Source organism: Carassius auratus, chromosome 34 (genome assembly GCF_003368295.1).
Source record: "Carassius auratus strain Wakin chromosome 34, ASM336829v1, whole genome shotgun sequence".
Lineage (NCBI taxonomy): Eukaryota > Metazoa > Chordata > Actinopteri > Cypriniformes > Cyprinidae > Carassius > Carassius auratus.
The window spans coordinates 21,526,569-21,549,066 of record NC_039276.1 but is presented as its reverse complement, the minus strand read 5'-3'; the positions used below and the strand labels follow the sequence as shown (position 1 = coordinate 21,549,066).

The window sequence follows — 22,498 nt, the reverse complement described above, 5'->3', positions numbered from 1 at the left end:
TTGAGAGTAGGATTTTTCCCCGACACCTGGAACCAAGGCTTAATTACACCAATATTTAAACAAGGAGACAAATATGAGCCAAACAATTACAGAGGCATATGTGTCAATAGCAACCTGGGGAAAATATTCTGTTCGATTATCAATATGAGATTGCAAAACTTTCTCAAAACCTACAAAATCAAAGGACTTCCTTTGAATCAAAGTCAAATTGGATTTCTGCCCAAACACAGAACATCGGACCACATCTACACCCTCCACACTATCATTGATCGACATGTATACCAAAATAAATCCAAAATCTTTGCTTGCTTTATTGACTTTGAGAAGGCTTTCTACTCTACTGGCATGAAGGACTCTTTCTTAAACTCCTGGAGAATGGGATTGGAGGGAAAACTTTTGATTTGATAAGCTCCATGTATAAAAACAATACATGTGCTGTAAAAATAGGAAATAAACGAACAGAATTTTTCTCCCAACGACGAGGAGTCCCTCCCACCCTCCCACAAGCCATCCAGGCCCGATAGGACTCCTTCTTCAGCTTGACAGCATCCCTTACTTCCGGTGTCCACCACGGGGTTCGGGGATTGCCGCCTCGACAGGCACCGGAGACCTTACGGCCACAGCTCCGAGCAGCCGCAGCGACAATGGAGGTGGAGAACATGGTCCACTCGGACTCAATATCTCCAGACTCCCTCGGGATCCGGTCGAAGCTCTGCCGGAGGTGGGAGTTGAAGATCTCTCTGACAGGGGGCTCGGCCAAACGTTCCCAACAGACCCTCACAGTGCGTTTGGGTCTGCCGAGTCTGTCCAGCTTCCTCCCCCGCCATCGGATCCAACTCACCACCAGGTGGTGATCAGTTGACAGCTCCGCCCCTCTCTTCACCCGAGTGTCCAAGACATATGGCCGAAGGTCTGATGACACGACTACAAAGTCGATCATCGACCTCCGGCCAAGGGTGTCCTGGTGCCACGTGCACTGGTGGACACCCTTATGCTTGAACATGGTGTTCGTTATGGACAAACCGTGGTTAGCACAGAAATCCAATAACAGAACACCGCTCGGATTCAGGTCAGGGGGGCCGTTCCTCCCAATCACGCCCCTCCAGGTGTCACTGTCACTGCCCACGTGAGCGTTGAAGTCCCCCAGTAGAACGACGGAGTCTCCAGTCGGAGCACTTTCCAGCACCCCTCCCAGAGACTCCAAGAAGGCAGGGTAGTCCGCACTGCCGTTCGGCCCGTAGGCACAAACGACAGTGAGAGACCTATCCCCGACTTGAAGGCGCAGGGAAGCGACCCTCTCGTTCACCGGGGTAAACTCCAACACATGGCGGCTGAGCTGGGGGGCTATTAGCAAACCCACTCCAGCCCTCCGCCTCTCACCATGGGCAACTCCAGAGTGGTAGAGAGTCCAGCCTCTCTCAAGAAGTGTGGTTCCAGAGCCCAAGCTGTGCGTTGAGGTGAGCCCGACTATCTCTAGTCGGTACCTCTCGACCTCCCGCACAAGCTCAGGCTCCTTCCCCGCCAACGAGGTGACATTCCACGTCCCTAAAGCCAGATTCCGTGTGATTAAAAACCAAATTAGAAATCCTGAAAGAAAAGATTAAAGACAATCAGAACCCCCTGGACTTTCCAATCACAGTAAATGAGCTTACCGATAGACTACATGTGCTAAAACCCAACAAGGCATGTGGCATCGACGGAATATTAAACGAAATGAGAAAATACACCAACGACCAATTCAAAAAGGCAATAATCAAATTATTCAACCTTGTTTTGAGAGTAGGATTTTTCCCCGACACCTGGAACCAAGGCTTAATTACACCAATATTTAAACAAGGAGACAAATATGAGCCAAACAATTACAGAGGCATATGTGTCAATAGCAACCTGGGGAAAATATTCTGTTCGATTATCAATATGAGATTGCAAAACTTTCTCAAAACCTACAAAATCAAAGGACTTCCTTTGAATCAAAGTCAAATTGGATTTCTGCCCAAACACAGAACATCGGACCACATCTACACCCTCCACACTATCATTGATCGACATGTATACCAAAATAAATCCAAAATCTTTGCTTGCTTTATTGACTTTGAGAAGGCTTTCTACTCTACTGGCATGAAGGACTCTTTCTTAAACTCCTGGAGAATGGGATTGGAGGGAAAACTTTTGATTTGATAAGCTCCATGTATAAAAACAATACATGTGCTGTAAAAATAGGAAATAAACGAACAGAATTTTTCTCCCAACGACGAGGAGTCAGACAAGGTTGCCCATTGAGCCCCACTCTATTTAACATATATATCAACGAATTAGCAAAGCCTTAAATAATTCGACTGCCCAACCCTGACGCAATCAGAAGTTAAATGTCTCCTCTTTGCAGATGATTTAGTGATTCTGTCAAAAACAAAAGAGGGACTACAGCAGCTCCTCGACATCGTACAGACATTCAGTCAAACGTTGGCTCTCAAAATTAACCTCGCAAAAACTAAAATAATGATTTTTCAAAACAGATCCAGATGTAGGGAAAATAAATACATCTTTCGAGCAGGAAACCAAGTCCTCCAACACACCCATGAATACACCTTTCTGGGACTAAAACTGGGTTCTACAGGGAACTTTAATCTGGCTGTGAATGAACTGAAGGAAAAAGCACTGAGTGTCTTCTACATGATTAAAAACACTATTCGACATGAAATTCCAATTCAAACCTGGCTAAAAATCCTAAAATCAATAATTGAACCAATTGCTCTGTATGGCAGCCAGATATGGGGACCTCTAAAAACCCAAGATTTTACAAAATGGGAAAAAGAAGAAATCGAAACTCTGCATTCACAAATTAGTAAAAATATCCTAAAAGTAAACAGATCAACGCCAAACAACTCGTGCATAGCTGAATTAGGACAATACCCCTTATTGATCAGTATCCAAAAGAGAGTGGTGAAGTTCTACCAGCACCTGAAGCGCAGCAAGCCGAGCTCATACCAGGCTGAAGCCCTGCGGTGTCAGGAGCAGAACCTGCAGAGGAGCGCTCTCTCACAGCTGATGCTCAAACTACAGCCAGACCAGCACAGCACCATCTGGCCAAACCAAATTCTACAACTACAAAAACAGAATTACATCACCTACTGGAAACATGCTACTAAATCACAGAAGAAGATGGAGCTTTATTTAGACCTGAAGAAAGATTATAAACTAGCAGAATACCTGAGCTGTGTAAAAGATCCCAAATTAAGAAAAACACTTACAAAATACAGACTGAGCGATCACTGTCTGGCTGTAGAGAGAGGACGACACAGACAGAGATGGCAGCCGAGAGAGCAGAGAGTGTGTTCACTGTGCTCTCAGAGAGAGCTGGAGACAGAGGAACATTTCTTACTACACTGTGATTACTATCATAACATAAGAGCTGCATATTTCCACAAATTACAACAAATTAAACCAAAGTTTATGGCATTACCAAATACAGAAAAATTAAATCACATTTTAGGGGAAAATTCCAAAATGATCACAACAGCAGCAAGATATGTATCAGCCTGTCACAAACTAAGACTGTCAGCCAGTGGACAAAACTGAAGCAAGAGCATTTCTTACATGTACTCTTGCGCAAATTTATTATTATTATTTTTTATTTTTTGTTATTTGTTGTCTTTTTCTTGTTTCTCATTTGAAGAAAAAAAAAGGGAGAAAGAATACATATACTTAATTATTTTACAAATCTGTTTTTGTTTTATGTATTATATAATTGTTTATTCCTTATTCATGTAATGTACAATGCTTTGGCAATACTGTGCAAGTCATGCCAATAAAGCTCATTTGAATTTGAATTAGACAGAGAGAGAGAGACACAGACAGACAGACAGAGAGAGAGAGAGAGCTGCAGTCTGAGCCCAACTCTATTCAACATCTACATCAATGACCTGGCGTCAGCGCTGGAGAGCTCTACTGTGCCCGGCCTCACTCTACAGGGGTCAGAGGTCAGAAGTCTGCTGTATGTGGATGACCTGGTCCTGCTGTCCCGCACACCTGAGGGCCTTCAGCAGAGCCTGTCCCTGCTGGAACAATACGGTCATGACTGGGCCCTGACCGTCAATCTGGACAAAACCAGAGTCATGGTGTTCCAGAAGAAAGCCAAATCTCAGGGACACAAACACCAGTTCCTGTATAAAGGCCAGGTCCTGCAGCACAGCTCTAGCTACAGCTATCTGGGCATCGACATCGGCGCTTCGGGACGCTTCGGTCTGGCTGTGAAAACACTCGGTGAAAAGGCTCGGAGGGCTTTCTATGCTATAAAGTCACGTTGTGGACACTTAAAATTACCCATTAAAACCTGGATAAAATTATATAATTAAATAATAAAACCAATTCTTTTATATGGATGTGAAATTTGGGGACCAGTAAATTTAAAAAATTGGGATAAAACATCAGTAGAAAAATTACAATTGGAAATTGGCAAAAATATTCTCGGGGTTCACAGAAACACGTCCACTGCGGCCTGCAGGGCTGAGCTGGGCCTGTACCCGCTGAACATCGAGATCCAGAAGAGATGTGTTCAGTTCTGGCATCACCTCCATCAGTCTGACCCAGAGTCAGTGCAATATAAAGCCTTCCTCGCCAATGAAAGCTCAGCAGAACCTCATCCTCTGAACTCACTCGCTCTTCAACTCGTCCATCAGAATATACTCCCCATCAACCCCAAACCTTTTATCAAAGAGTATAGAAGTAACAAGAGGCGAAACTCCATTGCAGTTTTGACAACAATCGCTAGATGGCGCTGCTATCGCGCTGCCGCCATTTTGGACTGAACCAACGGCTTTACCGTTGGCAGAACTACCGTATACACTGCAGCATTAACAATTATGTCTGTAAGGCAAGGCAAGGCAAGTTTATTTATATAGCACATTTCGTACACAATGGTAATTCAAATTGCTTTACATAAAAGCAAGTAAAATAATCATGAAGAAAAATAATAACAAAAATAAAACAAGCAATTTTAAAACTTTTAAAATGATTAAAACATTTAAAAACAGTTAGAAAATGATTTTACATAAAAAAATAAAATAAAATAAACAGTGAAAATATAGTGCAATCAAAAAGGGTGACAGTTAAAGAGTTAATTTAGTGATAACAATGAATTAATAAAGCGGTCATTTGCCAGGTCAGGTGTTCATATATCTCTGAAAATATGCGATTTAAATGGTTGTAATTCAAGAATGCTTTGGAATATAGACTTACTGTATGGTTGGTCTTGTTTTAAAGAAGACATTTGCTAGGTTATTGTTGAAGTGAAATAAATTATGAAAGTGAAACAGAAAAAAAAGTTATATAAGTTTGAGTTTATTAAAATGTACAAATTAAAAAATATAATTATTTATATTCTATATATATATATATATATATATATATATATATATATATATATATATATATATATATATATATATATATATATATTTTGTTCTATAACTGCAAGAAAATGAAAGCAAAAAATCTGAACAAGTTGTGTTTCACATTTTAGAGACATGGGATGTCTGCTATAGAGATATTAAAAACAATAAACTACTATTTAATTCCATCAACCGCTTTTGAAATGGGACCGGTATCATTCAATTCTATGACAGCTGTGTTGCGTTCAGTCCAAGATGGCGGAGCTGCAGCTCTGCGCATGGGTGCGTTTGTTGCTATGGAACGTTCTATTGAGTTTCGCCTCTTGTTACTTCTATACTCTTTGCTTTTATTAACGATATCCACAACCATCTAAAAGTCACTCATGATGAAGCACTAAAAGCACATTTTGCCCTCCAGAATAAACTGCAATGTTACTCGGCCCTCAATAGAACCACTAAATTGGCCAGTTATCTGTTTATTAAACATTTTAAAGAAAGACAAATCCTCTCCAAATACAGATTAAGTGACCATGATCTAGAGATAGAGAGAGGAAGACATAGACAAACATGGACAGAGAGAGAGCAGAGGATCTGTAGACACTGTGACCTACAGCACATCGAGGATGAGGAACACTTTCTGCTCTTCTGCTCTAAATACACCAGTATAAAGAGAAACCTTTCTGCCCAGATTTGAAATTTTAATTCCATCATTCTCTGAACTGAGCGACACTGAGAAAATGTTCTTCTTACTGGGAGAAGATGATAGTACAGCTGCACTAGCGACTAAATATGTGTTAGCTATTCACAACGCCAGAGTCAGCTAATTTTCTAGAGAGATCGACTGTATTTATTCATTTATTAGGATAAAATGCTACATATGACATGATTTGTAAATATATGTTTTGTTTGTTTGTTTTATTATTTATATATAATATGTTGATGCTTTGGCAACATTGTGTTCCACAGTCATGCTAAAAAAGCTCATTTGAATTGAAATTGAATTGAAATTGAATTGAGACAGACAGACAGACAGAGAGTCAGACAGAGAGACAGACAGACAGTCAGACAGACAGAGAGTCAGACAGAGAGTCAGACAGAGAGTTAGACAGACAGAGAGAGACAGTCAGACAGACAGACAGACAGAGAGACAGAGAGAGAGACAGACAGACAGACAGACAGACAGACAGAGAGAGAGACAGTCAGACAGACAGAGTCAGAGAGTCAGACAGAGAGACAGAAAGAGAGTTAGACAGACAGAGAGAGACAGTCAGACAGACAGACAGACAGACAGACAGTCAGACAGACAGAGTCAGACAGACAGACAGACAGATAGATAGATAGAAAGATAGACAGATTGATGGATAGATGGATAGATAGATACTCTCTATTCTATCTTCTTTTCCATCTATTCCTCCCACTATTTCCTCACGTTTCCCATTCTTTTGTGAGTGCAGTGTGTGCATATCTCCCCCTGGTGTCTTACCGTGGTATTTTGAAGAGCGCTTTGACAGGGTGCATCTCTGCCAGGGGTGGGTCTCCATCTGCCAGCTCTATGGCAGTGATGCCCAGAGACCACACATCACAGCGTGCGTCATACGAGTAGTCATACTGCTGTTCACACGCTATCACCTGCACACAGACACACAAACCAATCACGTTCACTCTGTCAATACAAAAAACAAAGCTCACCAATCGTGAAATCTTGGTGTGTCAATTATTTAACAACAGTTAGAAGACTTGGAATCTCACATACATCTCATCTACCCTGAAAGTTCATAATAAATAAAATTTGAAAATGTAGAAAGTTTTTAAAGAATTTTTTTTTTTTTGAATTCACTTTCAGAAGAGATCTTAACTGTCCTCGGATTTGTCAAGATACTAGACTATGTGATCTACAGTCAGCTAGACTAATATGAATGCTTATTATTAAATAATAATAATAATAATTCTTAGTTAAGCACAACCTTTATTTATTTTGTAGCTTTATGCACTTACCGCATGTCACCTATTGACTCATTTGGGTCTATTTTTAAATTCCCAAAGGTATTTTAGTAGAAGCATCTTATACAAGATATAGCCTACTGTACAAGAAAATAAACTTCAGTATTTAAAGTTTTTTTTAATAAAGTCAATTAAAATTTTAGAGGGACTAATTTCATTATTACATGGTTTAAAATGATTAAATAAGCTATAAATGTATGCAGTACTGTATATCCATGTAAATTTAACAGAATCATTTTGTAAGTTAATTTGGTTTCAGCTCCAGTCAACCAATTTTTGTGATATTTAATAATTTCTGTAATGTAATAATCACAACAATTATGTTGTATTGCAGCATTAAATCAGTCTGTCAGAAACACTGTGGCCAATCGGCATATTGCCAAGCGTTTAATTTAGACTGTATTTTAATTGGCCCTAAGGGGCCTCCCCCACTGGCCCCATCACCTCGCTTTATTTCACTCAGCTATTAACCTTCACATAACCCCCCCCACAACCCACATACACACACGTTACATATCTCAGTAATGCATATACACAAAAACACACTAAGCATTAAGACAAACATTTTTTTTCACACAGATTTACTGATTCTACTCACAGATTGTTTCAGTGAGTACAAAATTAACTATTAGTATAACAGACTTACTGGAAAGTTCAGTAATATAGCACTTTAAATAATAATAATGCTCTATATTAAACATATTTTAAAGTTATATGACTGCTTTGTTTGGGGAATAGTCTGAACATTTAAGTCATTATTTACTTACAATCTGTCATAGCTTTCAAATATTATTCATTTATGTCTGAGAACCAACAATGTCACTGAATTCAATCCAGCTAAAACACATACTGGCATGTAATTTTTTAATTGAATTCACATTTGTTGTGCAAGAGCAGCTGGAGCTTTCAGTTAAACACTGAACCATTCAGGTTTGGAGTGACACGAAGGTGTGTGATTGTAACAGAACCTTCATTTTTGTGTGGACTATCCATGTTTTGTACTTTATCAACAATAGAGATGGGTGTTGACTAGAAAGAGACTGAAATGCAGAAATAAAAAGAGTAAGGTCATATTTTTATGACAGGACAGACCTCAGGAGCCATCCAGAACGGGGTTCCCACTGATGTGTTTCGGCGGAGACGGGCACTCGTCAGCTGAGCTGAGACACCTGCAAGAAATCAAGACCTCATATGTCAGAATCACAGCTTAATACAGTTATTTGTCTTTATTTTCATTTAGTGTGTTTTCCTACTGGAATTTGTAAACATCTGTGATGATAAACAAAAATAACTGTACAGGTATTTCTCAAGTAGGACCAAATAACAGTTCAATGGATTCAGACATTTATGAAGTGGCAAGTAATCTGAGGCATGCATAAGTTTTATGTGATGAGGGCATTTTGCTTCAAAGCAGGGAACCACTTCTTTCTCACACGGGACAAACACGCCTCAGGCAGACAAGAATCAGTCGCCCCACACAGCCCCCTCACCCCCTCACACACACTTTCCATGCAGAACAGCACTGAACAGACGCCTGAATGGCTCCGTCTCAATCAAACAGCATTTCATTTGCTGATAACTCATGAGCCATGGTACAGTATTAGCATACTGTTCATTTTATTATGCATACAAAAACGATATATGATGTGTATCTGCCTAAAAAATTATATATTTTAAATCTCATGTATAGTCAACAAATGAATTGCTGATGCAGTAAATATATGTTTTACACTCAGCACAAAAAAATAAATCAATCAATCAATCAAAATTACAGCCAAAACCAGCTAAAGTAGTTTAGCAACCAGCTTAAATTACCAATGCAAGTTATTGTTTATAAGTATAAGTTATCTCTTGTGAAAAATAAGGTGCTTAATTACACTAAATGTGCACCTGCAGTGTACTTCAAATCTATCTCTCTCTCTCTCTCTCTCACACACACACACACACACACACACACACACACACACACACACATATATATATATATATATATATATATAAACTGAACTTACAAATAGAAATATAATATCAATCAAATAAAAAGCCACTTAAGTGTGCTTTAAAAGAGTAACCCTTTCATTACTATATTGAATATATTTTAATAAATAACAAAAGTTTCATTTTTAAATTACACTAAAGTGTATTTTAAACGTATATTTTAGTTTATCATAAATTTTACAGTCCACTTTAAACACTTCAATTAGAAATATGAGAAAAAAAAAAGAAAAAAAAGAGTAATTATGAAATTACATACCAAGATGAACTTAAGTTCTGCTCGTATTTAATGTATATTTGAACTATTATTGCAATTAATGTGTGCATAAGTGCATTTAGTTCAGACTCTTTTAAAGTACATATTCCCATTTGTTAAAATCTATTTCTTTTTAATATTTGATTTAAAACTTAAAGGTTTTAGCATTGCTACACTGTTTAAGCTGCATGCAGTAATAATACTTTAAAACCAGCTAATGTCCATTTTGGAACCAATGTTGCACGGCAAGGAAAATGAATATAAATCTCTCTAAATCAAGATAAAACCCTCTTTCTAAAATAAAAATCTTCTCTCTCTTCAGAGAAACAGCAGTGACCATTACCAAAGTCCACCAGTTTGACTCCACCGTCTGTGGTGAGGAGGATGTTGTTGCCCTTCACATCACGGTGGATTATTCTGTTGTTGTGAAGATGCTGGAGACCCTGAGAGAAAAACAAGAGAAACTTGAGTCGGTAAGGTGGTCCTGAAGGCCAGACTGCCTCTGATTGGTCCATAAAGTCTACATCTGGACACCGTCGGTCTTTGCTCACTATCACGGTCCAAAATAACTACTCTGGCACTGTCAGAGCGCTGAGGCAGCATTCACAGTGCTGGGGTGAGCAGCTTACTTTAGTCTGTGTGTGTGTGTGTGTGTGTGTGTCTCACCAGAAGTGCTCCATACAGGATGTAGGAGATGATGGGCTCCTCAAGACGTTTCCCTCTCATCAGCAAACCCTTTATCAGGTCAGTTACTGAACCTCCATTGCACAGCTAACAGAGAGAAATGCCAGAAAGAGAGAAAAGTAATGAGGAACAGAAGAGAGAAAAGAACAATGGATAGTCATAAAATAACAAAACATACAAAGCATTTTTATTCAGTGTTATTATTGTCAGTAATAATATCAGACATAATATCATGGATACATATTAAATATTTCACCTAAACAAAATGTCATTTTTTATACAGCTTTGTGTCTGTCATTCCAAACATACATTAATACAATATAATAAGAATGTCTGTGCTGCATACACAAATAAAGATTTAGGCCTAAATGTAGGATGTTTTTATTTATTTTGTATTATTATTACATATACATTTTCCATGCATTTTAATTATACAGCTTTAAAATGAACTAATGAACTTAATGTGAGGCACATTTGTCATGCATACATGAAAATGTTAATTAATAGGTAAGATTTCTAATAAATAAATAAATAAATAAATAATGGCATAGGCCTAGTTTATTGCTATTTGCATCTATTTAATTCTGCATAATAACATATTCGAAATTAATTTATTTAAATTAATTTATTTCTCATTGTGAAAACAAGCAGATTCATTCAGTTAAATGAATGAACGGTTAAAATATGGCTAGCTGTGGAACAAGCAATATTCAGTCAAAGCAGCACTGTGTAACTTGTTCTGTGTTCAAAATTTGCTAAATGTTTATAATGAGCGAGTACATCATTAATTCATCTTCCAAACCGCGTATTGTTTTACCCCTAATCCCTACGGTACACTTATAATAAGTGCTTATATTTGGACTAGTAGCCTGGTCAGGTCGTCAACGCTGAGGAATAACACATACCTGCGTGTATCGCCATAGACATAAACTAAGAGAAGTAGCTCCGGCTAGAATGTTATTCCGCGGGATGTGTGCAGTTCTGTTTATTAACCACTAGAGCGCCAAAAAGCTACATAGTGCTGCTTTAAAATGTATGAGACTGAAACAAATCGGATTCATTGATGTTAAATAAATAAAGCTGTTTTTTTTGTATGTAAATTGTGTAATCCAAATGGATGGAAATATATAGCTATAGCTATATAAATCAAATACATAAATGTTACATTTAGGCCTAAATATTAAATTAACTGGAGTGAAAACTCTAATCAGCGCCAGTCTTTGTGTAGTCTCAGCCTCAGACGTCATGCCCACGGACCGTTGGCTAAATGTCTGATGTATATGGGACACAAAATTGTGGAAACACTTCAGGAGTGTCAAAGTGGTCAACGGATTGGTTGAATTATACAGGATTTCCGGGATACGTGTGTATCGCATTCTTTAACGTCTTTCAGCCTTCAGTCTGAAGGTCCGGCTATGCAAGACTAGTCTTTGTGAGGAATACCTCAAAATATAAATTGTTATTAATTGAAATTATTCATTATCTTCCTCCGTAGCTTTTGTATAGCTTTCGTTTACATTGGGTTTATCAGTGTACTTAAACAATGAAAGATTTTCAGTAAATAACTTCTATTTCAGACTTTTTTCCAGGACCTAAATTTGGATCAACTGACAAAATTAAATCTTCAGAGCATCAGATCAAGGTAATATTTTATATGTTACTAATCCAGTCTGACGTCACGCACAGTCCAAACGCTCTTTCAGAGCCCAAAAGCAAACAACAAACGGTACTAATATGCACTCACTGTGTGCTTTAATAACACCAAAACATCATGATCTAACCTTTAAATCTCAGCTGTGTATGAATTGAGTTTTAAAGCTGTGAAGCTTTGCTTTAAATTGATATAGAAGAAAAGTGCTCAAAATGGCTTTTGAGATGATATTCTCAACTAAGAGGTTTAAACCCAGAAACAGTATTACCAGAAAGGTGCATCACAACTTAAAGAGTCACTTGAAAATTCCACTCTACTGGAAATCTTCTAGGGACTGTTTCCTGTGGATAATGTAAATAAAAAGCAAAACCAAGCTCTGGTAAAGAAATGTACCTCCAAAACAAGCCAAAGCTGCCCTCCAGAGAGTTCATCTGATTTGTAGAACATGCCGAAGAACTTCACCACATTGGGATGGTTGGACAGCGAGTGCAGGATGTTGTACTCCGCTTCAATTTCCTCATCCACATCCTGACACAACCATTAACACAACTGCATTAAACATATATGCGAGTACACAAAACTGTGCCCTGATTCGCATTTGCTGTCTGTAATGATATTCATTCTTCTTATGAGATTCTGTGATTAACAACATGAAGCTAGAAATGATTGAAAACTGCTGCTGATTCAAAAAAAAGCTGCTATATACAGTACAAAGATAACTTGTCAGAATAGATAATAACAATGTAAAGGATGCAAAAGTGCTCCCAAGCTTTCGTGCATGTGTTTGTATGATGACCAGCAGGGTATTTGATGGGAGCAATGAAGGCAGCCATGCATGCACTGTGCAGCAGGGGGTTATGGGGGATCAAGCAGCACTACATGGGGAACGTCAGGGTTAGGCATAAAAATAAAACATCCTGACAAGGTTTCCAGAAATCAATAGTGCTTTTATATGAAAATATCTGTTTAGGAAGAACATCTACTTACTCTGTTAGTGTGACTGGGATTCTGAGAGGGCAAGAGGAGGAGAAGAAACACCTTTAAAGATGTTTCTAAATCTCTGAAAATAATGTTATGAGTCTTAAATCCTAACATGAACTAATTAACTTGACTAGAGTGCAGAGACGATAGTTTTATTTAAAGTACATTTTCAGCATGTTTCAGATTCATTTTTGAATCTACTGGGTCTACTCTATGAAAATCAAGGTTTGAGACTCTCTGCGGAAAAATAAAAATAGTTTTGATGTGTTCACATCGGGATGGGATACATTAGCAATACACTGAACACAGAAGTGATGCCACAGCTGAAGAAAATGTTCAACAATGACTTACATTAATGGGATCCAAAACTTTCACTGCTGCTTGACTTCCATCTTTCTTACTGATGACTTTGTAGACCTTGCCATATGTTCCTTTCCCAATTGTTTCTATGATGTCCCAATCAGAAGATGGATCCGTCAGCGACTCCAGACCGATCATGCTTGACTTGTAGGGATACAGTCCATAGAAAGACCTCCTGAACAGTACAATTAATTCAAATAATAGATTTAATTCAATTTCTTCACACATTTTAAAATAAACAAACAATTAAAATAAATGTTTGAGTTGAATTGTGTTTTCACATGATGTTAAAATATTTTAATTAAGAGTCACATTTATAATTTTTTAGCAGTTAAATTCAAGTTATTTTTCAATAGGAATCTACATGATTGAGAATTTTGTGTGGCCACAAATTCACTGTAAGTTGGTCACAGAAATTCACTGTGCTTCTTTGCCCTAGAAATGTTAGTAATGTTATGAATGTAATAGTTCACCACAAAATGAAAATTCTGTCACCATGTACTCTTCCTCATGTCTTTCCAAATATATACAAAATTTTCCATGGAGCACAAAAGGTAAAATTCAGCATAGTTCATAAATTTAGTGTTCACTGCTCTTTTCCATACGATGAAATCAGTGGCTATCGTACCCTGAAAATAACCAAATGGACCATCAAATACAGAAACTGTGTGTAATGTTTCACATCTTCTGAAGTCACTTGTGTGAGACTAAGATTAATTCATTAGTCAGGGGTGATCTCCTCAAGTCTCATCTCATTAACATTCATGTACAGGTGCATCTCAAAAAATTTGAATATCATGGAAAAGTGTTTTTTGTATTAAAAATGTAAAAAGCTAACTTTCTTATATTCTGGAATCATTGCACACAAACTGAAATATTTCAAGAGTTTTTTGTTTTGACTCTGATGGTTACGACTTATAGCTTAGGAAAATGTAAAATTCAGTGTCTCAAAAAATTTGTAGATTCCATTTTGAGCTTGATTAATTTGATTAATTATGAGTATGAATTCTGGGTACCTCTTGGACTAGTTTAGAACATGCAACCACAATTATGGGAAAGACTACTGACTTGACAGTTGTCCAGAAGACAATCATCAACACCCTCCACAAGGAGAGTAAGACACAGAAGGTCATTGCTGAAAGGGCTAGCTGTTCACAGAGTGCTGTATCAAAATATAATCATAGAAAGTTGACTGGAAGGAAAAAGTGTGGGTAAAGGTGCACAAGCAACAGGGATGACCACAGCCTTGGGAAGAATGTCAGGAAAAGCAGATTCAAAAACTTGGGAGAGCTTCACAAGGAGTGGACTGAAGCTGGATTCAGCGCATCAAGAGTCACCACAGTCTGAACCAGAAAAAAAAAAACGTCAGAAGCATTTCACATTGGGTAAGGAGAAAAATATCTGGACTGTTGCTCATTGATCCACAGTCCTCTTTTCAGATGAAAGTAGATTTAGCATTTCATTTGGATGTCAAGGTCTGGCTCCTGGAGGAAGACTGGAGAGGCACAGAATCCAAAGTCCAGTGTGAGCTTTCTGAAGTCAGAGATGATTTGGTGTGCCGTGATGTCTGCTGGTGTTGGTCCTTTGTGTTTTATCAAGTCCAGAGTTAATGCAGCCTTCTACCAGGAGATTTTGGAGCACTTTATGCTTCCATCTGCTGACAAGCTTTATGGAGATGCTGATATCATTTTTCAGCAGGGCTTCAGCACCTGCCCACACTGCGAAAACCACTTCCAAGTGGTTTGCTGATCATGATATTACTGTGCTTGATTGGCCAGCGAACTCACCAGACCTGAACCTCACAGAGAATCTATGGGGTATTGTGAAGAGGAAAATAAGTAACATCTGACAAACAATACAGAGAAGCTGAAGGCAACCTGGGTTTCAAAAATGCCTCAGCAGTGACACAGACTGATCACCTCCACGCCACCCCGCATTGAAGCAGTCATTTGTTCAAAAGCAGCGCCAACCAAGTATTGAGTGCATAATTAAACAAGCTTTGGAGATCTTGAACATTTCTGTTTTGTAAATCTTTTTTGAATGATCTTTGAGAAAATATTCAATTTTTTTTTAAATACGGATTTTTCCTAAGCTGTAAGTCAACCATAAAAAAAAAAAAAAAAAAAAAAAGATAAATACAATTTAGTTTGTGTGTAATGAATCTAGATTATTAGAACGTTTGCTTTTTTAATGAAATTTCTAAAAATAAAGAACTTTCCATGATATTCTAATTTATTGAGATGCACCTGTATGCTGACATCTCACACATCAAAATATGACACACCACATTTTAATATACACATATTCATGACTGCGCAAAAGGGAAAATTGCATTTAAGGAACATCAGAGGTTAGATTTTAGGTAAGATTTTCAGTCTGTTTCTCACATAAAGCTACTGTACGAGTTGGATTTTATGATATAAAACTTGTATTAAACGTTATCGTGTTCTCTTAATCGTTAAGGTTTTGGAATGACATGCGGGTATGAGAATATATGATGACAGAAGTTTAAATTTTTGGCTGAACTTATTCTTCTAAATGCTTTAAAATAAGATTTATAGAAATATAAGATAGTTTTGTTTTTGTTGCCACTACATAATTGTTATCCATTTGAGTTGTTTTATAACGTTATTCATAACTGTGTTATTTCACATGTTCCAACATGAACTCTATGACCTGTAAATCTAATTAAAATGTGTCTCATTATGTCAAACCCATGCTAATAGATTGCATCAGATCACAATTACAATGTTAACACAATATTTAAAAAATAAAAATAAAAACCCACTGTGTTTATTGGCTAAATGTTTAAGAAATACAAGATGGCATAACAAAAAGCTATTCTTTCTCAGGAAATTGCAGTTAAGGGTAAACATAACCATGCTGTCAAAAGTCATGCTGTAATGCTGATGTTCTGTAATAGGTCAGTTTTTTTTTTCTTTTTTTCCTATCAGTCTTTCTGACTTTGCTTTGGTCTTAATGTCTTACATTACAAAAATAAAATTAAGCCTTAATTTCCTAATAGAAATATATCACAAGGGGCGCGCATGCAGTATACAACAAAAAAGGACCTAAGACTGAGCCTTGTGGTACAACATTTTTATATAATAATAATATCACTTTTTGTGTTTATCATTGTTAAGCGTTTTCAGTACTCAGATACACAAATGCAAAAGCAAGATTATGAAATCTGGCTCTGTAACCACTGTTTCTCATTAAGACAGGTTGATAAAGACACTACAATCACAACAGCCGATGTACTTACATGGAGAACAAGACCTCTCTTTGATTCATCCCCTCAACAACAAACACTAATAATCTCAGGTGTACAAAATATCATCATAGTGCTCCAGCCAGGATAAAAAGAAAGTGTCCTTTTTTTTTTAAATGATTATTTTCTAAGCAAGAGAGTTGCCGGTGTCTCACTGGCATGTGGGAGTATTAGTTGATGGATTCAGATCCCACTTTCCTGTCACTGCGCTCTAAGAAGTCACAATCAGCTCACCATGATCGGATTTAACAGAGATTAACTCTGTCATGTACCTCAGGACTACTACTCTCTCATTTATCATTTAGAGTCGGGATGTCCAAAACTTCCCCTTCTGATTACATTCCTGAACGTAATCTACAGAGGTATGGAGAGAGATACCAAAGACAGGAACTGCAATACCAGAAAACCGATGTCTGTCCTCACTGTGAGGTGATGATAAATGAGGCACAAAATGTGCTCTGATACCCAGCTGAAGTTTAAAACAGTGGAATGGATTCAGAGCTAAAATATTGACTTAAAGCATAATGACAAATAACAAGCATAACGTAATAACGTAAATTACAAGCAAGCGCAAAAGCATAACAACAAATTAGAAAATAGTGCACTGCACAGAGGTTCTTAGGCCGATAAATGCTATCAACAGGGGTTAATACACTTTTTTCACTTTATTTTTAATCAGTTTGCCAATATTAACATTATGGTTATCATCAAGTTAAAAATTATTAAACTTCATCATAATAATTTTCTCATCAGTTATCATGTAATGCTAAATATTAAATGGTGTTCTGCTCATGCAATGATGTAGTGTTCTGCTTACTAATCTCCTGCACATATAATTCATTTTAAAAATCTAACACTTGTAAAAACCGAAGCACCTACACCTACACACTGCGGAAGATAGTAATACTTTTCACATGCTTGCATTTCATTTTCACCTTCACGAGATTTTTAAAATTAATGATAATGGCTCTACCGAGTCTAAAATATCAGAGACATGTGATGAATTTTGCCACTCATACTGTCATACAGACTCCTGAGAGAGGGAAGCATTTATTCTGAAGTCACGTTGAAGTGGAAATGGTAAATAGTGTTCTGTTCGTGGGGCTCTAAGCCTTGCACACATAGAATTATGGATAGTATGCACTGTTAGAGTGACAGATGCTTTGACTCTGCCATGTGAGATGGATATTTCATACCCCTAATCTATTTTCGGGGAATGTAGAGAGCAAAACTGAATTTGAACTAATGTTGTTTTAAACTGAGGAATAGTACATAAGCTGCAAACCAATCAATGCATGGCATGATAATCAATGCATATATAAACTATGTAATTCATAGCACTTCTTGTCAAAAGTTTGGAATAATTAGGTTTTTAGTTTTTGAAAAAAGTCTCTCGTGTTCACAAAGTTCTGTCATGAATCTCTACATGGCGCAGGCCGATAGGTTCTAACTCAATCTGATTTAATATAATCACATCAATATTCACACGGCACAGATGATTGGTTTCTTTTTGCATCTAGCAGTTGCAACGTGTTTCAGAAACCCTCCTCCTTCCCCAGCTCCACATGTATAGATCTGCTATGGGGTGAATTCATGCATGTTATGTATGGGGATTATTTTATATATGTTATATTGGCAGCAGCAGTATTTCTTACATGCTCACAGCAGTATATCTGTGAATGTATTGGCAGTAGTGAGTCTCAGTACTTGCTCTTCTGCAGCAGCTATTCCTCCGAGACCAAATTCATTGACAGTGTCATGCTAATTTCTCAGAGAGTTGTCATGACAAAAAATGAGGTTTGTCTGCTTTGAAGTTTTATTTAGAAAAGGTCTGACCAAACAGACAGCAGTCTTCAGCCCTGGGAACGTGTGAATCACTCGCTGTTTGTACGACAGCATGGATGATTTATTAATACTGCCCAAATGTGTTTTGAGTCGCTGAAGGATCTGTAGTGGAGTTGAATTGCCTGCTATCATCTGATCTGCTCTTCTCCAGATTAACTTTCACCGTCTCTGACAGTTCCTCATCCCTGCATCCACCCCCTCAACACGGACAGACAGCTAAACAACTTATTTTAATTCAATTATGCTTCAGAGCATTCAATTACAGAGTATATAATATTTCATATGTAATGATCACACGTTGTAACTTTCAAAGGCTAAAGAGAAATAACACGACACAGCGGCCTTATCAAGTGCACAATCATGCAAAACTCTGTTACATAACCATAACTGTCCCCTCAGTTACCCAATTCAAATACAGTACAGAAGATCAGCAATACGAACGTCATAAAACAAGCTATTCCAACAAGTTTGCTCTGGTGGGAACTTCAAAAGTGTAGGAAAGAAGTTAATGATAATACATTTAAATGGTTTAATTCTGAGTAATAAATAAGTAAATACATCTGAAATAATAAAAATAACAAAGAACATACCTCTGTTTGATAGACCTTCCTAACAAGTTGCTGAAATGTATGTGAGGGTTTGTCAATGTTACAAGCCTAAATCATTCGAATCAGCCTCTCTGAATTATTCATCAGGTTGTAATGTGTAATATGATCTCGTTTTAAATATTCATGAGCCAGATGGAACTAGTCATAAAAGTGCTTTATATGGAAGACATTGAGTTATACAAACACTGACAGGCGCACACAGGTCATGTGACTCAAACCACTCCCATAATGCATGAAGCACTTACAAACACAGGTAACAGGTGATGACTTCTGGAGTCCATTCATAATAATACCGGACTCTTTTATTATAGAAAGATCGTTAATAAGTATTATGAGCTGAATTCCAGGAGACAGAATATTCACTCGGACAGGTCCAGAAAAATACAACTGGGTTTTAAACCTTCATAGACACAGAAAACACATAAACGTGTTTAAATGCTCAAATAGAAAGATATGTTAGTTCCAGTAAAAATGCAAGCTCTGTGTGTGTTAGCCTGAGATGGTGATGCTACCACAGGACGAGACTGCGCCTCTGCAGTCATAAACACAAACGGTGTTTCCATGGCTCATATTCTCATGGGAACAGGAGACCAGTGAAGCAGGACCTGAGTGAAAACAACAGCCAAGTACAATAGCTGCCTCTCGTTCTCAGCTAGTGCACGTGTCAGTTCAGCATCTGTCCAAATACACACACAGATCATATTCTGGATTCACAATACACAGCCTCAGAAGTCAGTGTATTACAGTATATAAAGCCTACTGTATGATAGTTGATGTGCAAATTGAATGAAAATAAAATACCTGTTGTAATTTGATTTCCGTAGTCTGATGGTTTTTACTTTTTAAGCAAGTCCATGGCCTATTTAATATAATTCACTTGTGTCATGGTGAAAATGTTAATGATTTTTATAAAGTAAACATAAGAGGTAGTTTTTATTAGTAGTAATATTTCAAGATAAATGTTTTTTTTTTTTTCATATAGAGTGATACTGATATTTATATAATTGTATAGTAGTTTGTAATACTGTTATACAGACCTCATTGATTTACATTACACGCTATCAGAATCTCCTCTTATATTTTGGCCATATAAATAACAACTGCTGCACAGAATTTCATATTTTTGCCTCTGAATGACACTAATGTGTCTTTTTTTTTTCCTCTTTCAGTATGAGCCCCATATTCTCACTGGCTGGACGAAGTACACACATCAAGTACTCTTTTTCATTTTACTTGAGTAAAAGTAAAAAAAAATATTTCATTTTTAATGTACTTAAGTATTAAAAGTAAAAGTAGTAATTAATGAATGCTATTTTGCATCTTGAAATTTAATAATTTTATATAATATATATTTTATAGAATCCTACTGCTTGTCATACACTATAAAAACACTGAATATATGAAAATATCAATTGAGGCGACTGATACTTCATGCAAAAAAAAAAAAAGAAAAGAAAAAAAATCTGTAAAATATGAAAAACCAAATAAGCAAATTTTTCTGATTTTTTGATTAAAATAAAATAACATTTTTTATAAAGTTAACTTCCCGCAATACATTTGAGTTTAGTTTAAAGACATTTTCAAAACAGACAGAAGTTCCACTTCTGGGATTCCCTAACAACTGCATCGTGCACTAAAACACTCACTAAGGACTCCTTAACAAGCACATGACAACAGCCTGACGCTCTCTCTCAGTGTGGGGCAGAGGAAAGCAGACACCACACACAGAGACTGATTGGTTTACATTAGCAACAACACAGCACAGAGAAATCAACAGGCAGTGTTGGTTTCCAGAGAAGCATGGCAGAATTGCTCAGGTGAGCGTGTAAGTGAAACGAGAGTTGGCAGCACAGGCAGAGAGGAAGAAGGTCTTACAACATAATCTCATTTTCCAAGCTCCCCTCTCACACACAGGCTTGACTTCTTTCAGGACAAAGGTGCACAGCCCTGTCCACTCTAATCCTGTTACGGGAACGTGACAGACTGTGCCATCCACCAGTAAACACTGGATTTACAAGCATGACCACTGACAGATCGATCCGGACTAACTGAGACCAAAAGCGCACATGAGCCATCACAACTTTACTGGCTATCAAGTTGGTGTGAATGAGCCCTTAGAATACAATTACAACTAAATATGTATTATAAAAAACTAAATATAAAAACAATAAACACATAAGTAAATAAATACATCTCTTTTTTTTTGTGTTGAAAATGAGTGCAAGAAAGCATATCTTCATTTTTTTTTTTTTTTTTTTGGATGACACTAGCTAGACATGATTAGATGCCAAAACAAAGCATTGAATTGGATGCAACCACTGACTGACAACATGTTTGTGAGATGTATGTTCTTCAGCAGTGTGTGATGCATATTCAACATCACCACAGTGAAGAAGCATCACATCTCTCTTTCTCTCACCATATCCTGCCATGGAGATGATAAAACTCTGTCCTCTGTATTTCCTCAGAGTTATCCAGCCCTCTGGGCACATAGTGAAACACACACACACACACACACATCTCAGGTTTAGTTAGGACCCTGAGAAACTACACACACATACACACTTATCATCAGCTTTAATTGGATATACACTCATCACACCATACATTAAAAACACTCATTATCAGTACAGCTCTTGACATACAGATCAAATCATATGCATCAGTCATCAGTCAAGAGCAATTTCTATTTATATCAATGTGAGATAAAATCAAATTTTGTCAGGCTGAGACAATATAGGAGAAAGAAGGCATTTAACAGAAGAACAAATCAGTTTGGGAATATGCTGTGATGCTAAACAAAAATACATTGGCCCTCCAAAAAATATTTAGACACCTAAAAATCGTCTCTTTAAACATTTAAAAAAATTAAGGGTAACTGACTTCCAATGCAATACAATTCTGACATGTCAATAAAGTGTCCAGATACTTTCGTGGTTTTTGTTTTTTATACTTGAATTCACATGATGCATGATGATTTCCCAATAAATAATATTTATGTATCCTTATAAACTGAATTAAACTAACTTTTCCATTTAAGTTCTCTTAAATCACTTGAAATCAATTTCAATATTCTTTCTCTAAAATGCTCAAGATGATGTTTCTTACCTGCTTTGGACCACATTGGTTCTTCCATTGGCATTTCCTGTAGGAATATTAAAGAATCATACTAAAAATGCCTTTAAATTCTAGCTCAATTATCTACCTTTTTATTATAGATTTCACACTAGTATGTGAAAAACAAAAGCAGAGCTGTTTGTTCTAATTGTAAGCGTACACTAGCTCAAGCTGTGTAGATGCTCTTCTGTGGATTATCAAGTGACCCATCACAGCACATCACCTGTAATCATGTCCACCTGTGTTTCTTTGTGGCCTTGAACTGCACTAATGGCTTTTTTGACATTCTAATTTATTTTTCAACCAGTTAAAACAAAAATTTAGAGAAAACCTACCTGCCAT

The 22,498-nt window shown here is 37.1% G+C and overlaps 1 protein-coding gene across 1 annotated transcript in view; it reads right to left on the bottom strand.

Moving 5' to 3' along the window:
• myo3b (myosin IIIB) overlaps positions 1-22,498 on the bottom strand; it is a 154,060-nt gene extending 131,562 nt beyond the window's left edge. Inside the window, exons 1-8 of the mRNA XM_026219068.1 lie at positions 22,492-22,498; positions 22,148-22,184; positions 13,307-13,490; positions 12,368-12,502; positions 10,306-10,410; positions 9,983-10,082; positions 8,481-8,557; positions 6,871-7,016 (exon numbers count right to left, since the gene is read on the bottom strand). Coding sequence (XP_026074853.1) covers positions 6,871-7,016; positions 8,481-8,557; positions 9,983-10,082; positions 10,306-10,410; positions 12,368-12,502; positions 13,307-13,490; positions 22,148-22,184; positions 22,492-22,498 — 791 coding nt within the window. The remainder of the gene's footprint in view (positions 1-6,870; positions 7,017-8,480; positions 8,558-9,982; positions 10,083-10,305; positions 10,411-12,367; positions 12,503-13,306; positions 13,491-22,147; positions 22,185-22,491) is intronic.